General features: G+C 46.2%; 1 protein-coding gene across 1 annotated transcript in view; it reads right to left on the reverse strand.

Annotated features, from left to right (window-relative positions):
- NINJ1 (ninjurin 1) overlaps window positions 1-5910 on the reverse strand; it is a gene marked incomplete at its 5' end in the record, with an annotated part of 12638 nt that extends 6728 nt beyond the window's left edge. Inside the window, 2 exons of the mRNA XM_010135116.1 lie at window positions 4909-4967; window positions 5839-5910. Coding sequence (XP_010133418.1) covers window positions 4909-4967; window positions 5839-5910 — 131 coding nt within the window. The remainder of the gene's footprint in view (window positions 1-4908; window positions 4968-5838) is intronic.
- Window positions 5911-6650: the final 740 nt, after the last annotated feature.

The raw sequence follows: 6650 nt of genomic DNA on the forward strand, positions 1-6650 counted from the left end.
TCCTCGCGCCAAGGAAGCCGGCCTCTGCCCGCCCCCTGCCCCGCGGAACCGCTACAGCACCTGGATGCTTCAGAAAAACCACTGTAACTCTAGTACACCACCCGGCAGCAGCACCAAGCCAGCTCTCCTTATGGGAAGTAGCGTGGAACAAATGCTGGCAGTACCCAGCAGTAAAACCCAGACTGACATTTTTCACTGTTTATTGACCGTAAAAAGACAAATGGCCACACCTGGCTCTTGGAGACCTGATGCCAGCAGTGCAGCAGGGGACAGGAGCTATGTGTGTAATAATGATAAACCCATTCTTGGGCGATCTCTTCTGGGCAGACTGTAGCAGTAATATGATCTATTTTGTCTCAGGCTCATAATAGAGGAAGTTTTCTCCCATGTCTACTGGCTAATTAACTCCTTCCTGACAAAACTACTGACTTGGAGACATATGCAGGGTCTGTGGGGCTGCAGTGTACACCACAGGCACAAACCACTCTGGGAGCTGCAACTCAGTCCTGATGGAAGGGGGCTGCGAGGAAAACATGACAGCCCGCTTGGTTTCACTCAATGCAGGAACGGGATCATGTTTGACATGGCTTTTTCTTTTCCACTATACAAGAGAGTAAATAGTCTGGGCTGCATCTTCCTTTCAGTGACGTCTGTGACTACCTGAGGTAAGACATTTTCTACATACACAGCAGAATTATGTCTTTTCTTCTTCCTGGGTAAATGCACTGCTGCCCTTTTAGGACCTCGCTGTTCACTGACTCTCCGCATGGTTTGGGTGCTGGTGGAAATGGCAGGCCAAGGGTGTGACCTTCGGTGGAAGCAAAGCATTCGAGTCACTTTTAACTCCTGTAAACGGAGAAGGCTTTTCAAAGCCAGGTGCTGCTCAGACAAACCAAGGTAGAACTTCTTATTCCTGGAAGGACAGCGTAACTATTCATTCTGTTTAGATTCTATAAAATAGTATTTTACTGTGTTAAGAGGCTTTCAGCTACTGCTCCTGAAAGAAGACCAGCTCAGAATCGAAACCAGGCATATGGAGAACTGAAACGTCGGTTCTACTGTACAGAGCCTTTTGTCAGCCTGTGATCTTGCCTTCTGCTGGGAAAATGGATGTGTAATCATGAAAGCCCCAGAAACAACCATTTCCTGTCTCCTGACTGAGAAATGGAGCTGCCCAACTCATGCTGGAAAACCATAAAACAAAAAAAAAAAGTAAATCAGCCTGGCCTTCTGGAGGCAAGTTGAAGGCAACTGCCAAAGGCATCGGAACAAGTGCATTCAGGAGGATGGCAGCAGTTTTGAAGCCCGGACTACATGTTACACAGCAATATATAGCCAGGCTGTGACAGGAGAGCTGGTGCCTTAACCTCGGGAGAGCGACAGTTGTGTACAACAGGAATTACGTGGGAACTGTGGCTTTCAGGGTTCAGGCAGATTCCAACACGTGCAGCCTGCAGCACCAAGCGACGCTGACTGTGCTGCTGTTACCTGCAGGGCTGTGGAGAGGAAAAGTGGAACTTCTGGAGGTTTTCCAGGACACATGTAAAACAAGGCTTTTCCTTGGCAAGAGAACAGTACGTACACCAGGTGACCTGCTTGACCCTCAATGTAATCAAAACACCTCATCAGACACCTCCAACATTCAAGCTAATCTCTGCAGTCGGTATCACCAAATGAGTCTGAGGAAAAGCAGTGTATGGGTTGCACGTGTCTATGTAAGAGCCAGGTGCAGCTGGAACTACTGGATCTTCCTTTCCCTGCCAGGGGACCTGCCTTCAGGTCTCCCCTTGCCTGCAAAGCAGCACCCTGTGAGCGGGCCAACCCGCTGTGCTGGTCCATGCACAGTTATGAAAAGGAGAGGAGCGAAGAGCCGCCTTCTTTTGGTCTGTCGGTGTCTGGAAGAATGCCCTGTGGAAGAGCCGCTCCATGTTTCCAGGGTCTGTTTGCTTCCCAGAGCGCTGCAGTTTGCTAGGATAAAGCTAAGATGCCACCTCAGAAGCTGGCACCTTTTTTCCTTCTGGACCAACCCTCCACTCTGGGACGGAATGGTGCTGGAGACACAGTCTTACTGACAACTGCCTCGGCACAGGCTTCGCCGCCGCTTCGCCTCACTCCTCGCTTTAACAGGATGCCCAGAAGAGCTGAGTCCCTTTCGAACACACAAGGGATTTACTCACCTCATTTATTAAAAAATAAATACAAGTGGCACTGAGGTGAAGTCCTGAGACACTGAGTTCCATGAATCACTCTAAGACCCACCTGGTGATTCAACAGGAAGGAAACAGCACTGGAAATGGAAACATATGAAAACAAATAATAGTGTCTCTGCTAAATACAATAACCTGTTCTAGGAAGAATTTCTGCCATTATTACAGCATTGAATCCCTACTTGTGACAAAATCTACACAGCTGTTTGTTCAACGGAGCATTTCTCAAACTCTGGCGACTGCTGAAGTAGTCCAAGTAACCTGCTGGAAGTCTGACCAAAAAAAAGGAAAGCCCAAGAGTAATTTTTTTTTTCTTGTCCAACTGGAGCTCACTGAATTTCCCCTAACGGTATCAGTTAGTGTGTCCAAAGCCAGGTGGGGGGTCGACATGCCAACTGTCTGTCATCCACAGAGGAGAAACCACTCAAGAAAATAACCCTCATTTTGCAGTTGCATTCAGAAGGTCGTTCTGTTAGTTTCTGTCACTCTGAATGTGGGAGGAAAGGAACCACTTGGATTTTGAGTGTAGTTTGGGGGATTCATTCCTTCTCTCTTGGTCTGTTCCTAGGTACTTCGCCCAGCTTCTTAAACCATAGAGATCTTCTTCCACCATAGAGACGTTCCCCTAAAGACACGGTTCTAAGAAAATCTGAAAAAAGGCCAAAACAAAAGCCCTGCAAAATCTGTAGAAGACAAAACTGTCTGAGCCAGTGGGACCCGAAGTTCCCAAGAGAAGATCAGATCTGTCATGAAGACTGGATTTGCTGTGCTTGTCAGGAGTTAACAGGGACTTGCAGTAGCACAAGACTTGTTCCTGTCTTCTCCGTAAATCCCACCAGAAAACCGGTATTTTGCAGGTAGCAATGTGAACTTCCAGTTTCCCAAATGGGCACTTAGAACCAGAAACTGCAAAGTATGAGCCAGAAGTATTAAAGCCTGACTCACTTTCATTTTGACAGGCAATTTCTAACTTCAGCTAAGTAATATCATCAGCTGGGACTGCAGGACCCAGAGCTCAACCTGTTCTGCTCGTCAGGCCCAGGGTGTCTTATCTGGGTTCCAAACCCACGGGAACACTTATTTTTATTTTAGCATGGGCACAGTGTTAGCACTAAACGCTTTCACAATGCTCTAACTTCAACCGTTACGCAGTACAACACCTGTTGAACACAGGAGACCCACGGTCTGTCTGGGATAACTGGGAGGACATCGCTGATGACTACAGACACATTCAAACACGCCGTGCTCCTGGTTTGTAACACCTTCCTTACGCTGTCAGAAGGCCTTTCGCCTTCACATACGTTTTCTCTGATGTACGGACTTCATCATCTCTGGCTTGCTCCAGCCTCACGCAGTTCCCTCTCTGGTTTAGGCTGGTCATGGCTGCAGTTGGGCAGCGGCTTTCAGACACCTTCAGCAGCCAAACGACTCGATTCACAATGAGATGGGACGAGCTCACGGATCAGTCTGACCTCTGGGCTGGTCGTGCCATGGAGCAAGTCCAATGTTTAGGGACAGTCCTGATGTTAAAATAATGGAAACTCACTACTCAATAATGAGGCTGTGGAAGGAAAAGGCTGAGTCACGCTGACCTCACGGTGACCCTGCAGCTCTTTCCTAGGTTTTGCAATGAGTCTTTCTAATCAAAACTCCTTAAAAGATGCTAAAAAGCTCTTTTGATTAAAAAGTAATTTTTGAAGCACTCACCCTTAAGAAAAACACTGCGTGGCAACACTTTTCCAGATCTTTTAGTGGTAATTTCATGTTCAGGAAAAATTCCCCTTCTATCAAAAAAGACAAGGGTCAGACTCTGAAGGACTAAAAAAACCCACAATTTTGGAACTTTACCTTTTTTTTTTCTAATCAACTCTGCAGCTGCAGAATTGTAACTTTATACAATTCTTTACTAATCCTCACAGAAACCGAATTTCTGTCCACAGCTCCATCACATACTGAAAATGTAACAGGCCATACGTGGCCACACCAGAATGAGACTTCCCTCTGTCTCAGAGGTTGTGCTGATCTAAAAAAGTAGGGAATATATTCCACAAAGTAAATAAATATTCTTCCGACAAGAACATTTTAGGCTCTGTCAGAAATGCAATGGATGGTTAGATCCTTCACACACTTCCTCCTCAGAAAGTACGATTTCTTTTCCCCCAATAAAATATTTGATCACTTGTTCAGCTCAGTGCTGACGCAGAGAAATGGCCCTACGCCCGCACTGAATAATCGTTTCCATTCCCTGTAGGGATTTCACTCAGGGGCAGCGGGGGGGGGACCTGCCCACCCAAGTACAACCTAGCGCAACATTGACTGGCCTGTGGGACTCCTGCCCTCATGGCTGGAGGAAAAACCAACCGACCAAAGGACAGGGAAAAACCGAGCCTGTGTTTGTATTTCAGAGATGGCATCAGTTTTCTAGCACGCAAATGCAAGAATGACTACATTAAGAGAAAAAAAAAAAACATGGTGACCACGCTGATCCACGAGAGCTGAAGAGTTAGTGTGGAAAAAGGAAAAAGCACAGTCACGTCAGCTCAGGGCAGAGAACTGCTGTCCTAAAGCTACACTGGTCCCAGGATCGAGTTAGAATATTTTTACTCATTAAATGACTTAAAAATGACATCACACCTGATGGTTCACTTTGCAAAATGAAGTAATAACTTAAACTTGTTCATACAGCAATTCAAGCAGCAGCTTTCTCCTGCGCTACCGTTTTTCTGCCTTGTGTTACTATTGCCCTTTCACTGATCTTTTCTATTCCATCATTATATGTTACTGTATAGAAAACTATTACTATATATTATATATATTCTCTATGATTATATAGAATACTACTTCTCACAGCTGGGCTGCAAGCTGCCTATTTTGTGTTCTTTAGCTACTTAAAAACCAAGCAAACCAGGAGTTACCCCCAACAGTTTCAGTATGTGGAGTCCCAAATCTTCCACATTCCGTTTGGTCTAAGGAACACCTGAGGACACACTGTTTCATTCCATGTACAGTCAAGTCATGTCAAGGTCCTCCAGATCTGCAGTTTGGGACTTGCGGAACGATGCCAAGAAACTGCCACACCCCCAATCTACTTATGAGTTAATACACAATCTCAAATGCACTTGTAGTAGTAACACGACTGTAGTAGAAGCCAACTCTTCCAGAGCTGCTCCCTTCTACTACCCAGTTCTTGTTCTCCTTGTTCATAGCCCTTCTTTAACTCTTCCAACCCTCATTTCCTGTTACCCTGGCAATGTTAAACGAGATTTTACCACACAGTCAATCACCAGTGTTTCAATAAGGACCATGAACAAGGGAAGCAAACTGAAGGAGAGGATGAAAAAACAGCTGTAACGCACATTCGTATGACCGTATCCTTGGCAGAAGCAGCCAGACCCTTCTGCCAAGGGTAATCCTCCACGTTAGTCACTGAGGTGTGCCACAACAACCCAGCGTTAGGAACAAGGCATTTCTTGCTTCAAAAAGCTTGAGAGCTGATAAAAAAAATGTATCCAAACTAAGGACGGAGTTAAAACAAAGCGCACTAAAACAGCGTGTGACCACCCCCTCAGAAACCCAGCGGGCTCAGCCAGCCTCTTCTGTAACTGGTGCGCTTGGAAGGTCAGACACCGACTGCCACACGTCAGGGCAGCTCCTCTGCCGGAGAAGGCAGGCCTGCTGCCGAGGGCGCGCAGGAGGATCTGTTCTGCGGAGAGGGCAGGCGCGAGGACGGGCAGCAGGCAGAGCTGGGTGGCCCAAGTCGCAGCACCCAGCAGTGTTCCCAAGAGCAGACACTCACGCACCCTGGACTCCAACACCAAGGATTTGGGAACTGCAGCTTTTGGCCTCTCCAGTTTACTGGCTGCTGAGTTGGGGCGTTCTTTCATTTATGCGGATGGTGAACTTGGGCAGATATTTAAGGTCTCTCCTATTCACAGTCTGTTTTTTAAGACATCTGTCTCTTATCGTTTCACCATGTATGTTCCTCCTTTTCAAATCTTTTTTGTGAGAAAATGAAAAAAAGAGTCATAAGGTTCTGTGAAGTGCAACTGTCTATGAATAACACTACACCACAGTACGTCTTGCTGCTTATTCTCTACCAGACACTCGCACAGAACTTGCAGCTTCGGTGGGAAAACTGGAACAGCGTGATGATTGTTTGCAACTGAAGATGAAGTAAAACAGGACAGTTGCAGAAAAAGTTTTGGAGCAGATCAAGTTAAGAAAATAAATTCCCATGACTAGTACTTGTGATGCAATCACAGCTCTATGATAATAAAAAAAGAAATTGCTGAGAAGTCAGTGACTTACAGAAACCCCTTCAGGCCACTAGTTTGACCCGCATATCCCAGCCTTGACTCTCTTTAGGTACTTTCCGGGATTTATTAAAACCAAACTTTTCTCATGGTACAATTTCCATGACTCCGAGGGTTTGTAAGGAAGGGA

This window comes from Buceros rhinoceros, unplaced genomic scaffold (genome assembly GCF_000710305.1).
Source record: "Buceros rhinoceros silvestris isolate BGI_N320 unplaced genomic scaffold, ASM71030v1 scaffold20304, whole genome shotgun sequence".
NCBI classification, from domain to species: Eukaryota; Metazoa; Chordata; class Aves; order Bucerotiformes; family Bucerotidae; genus Buceros; species Buceros rhinoceros.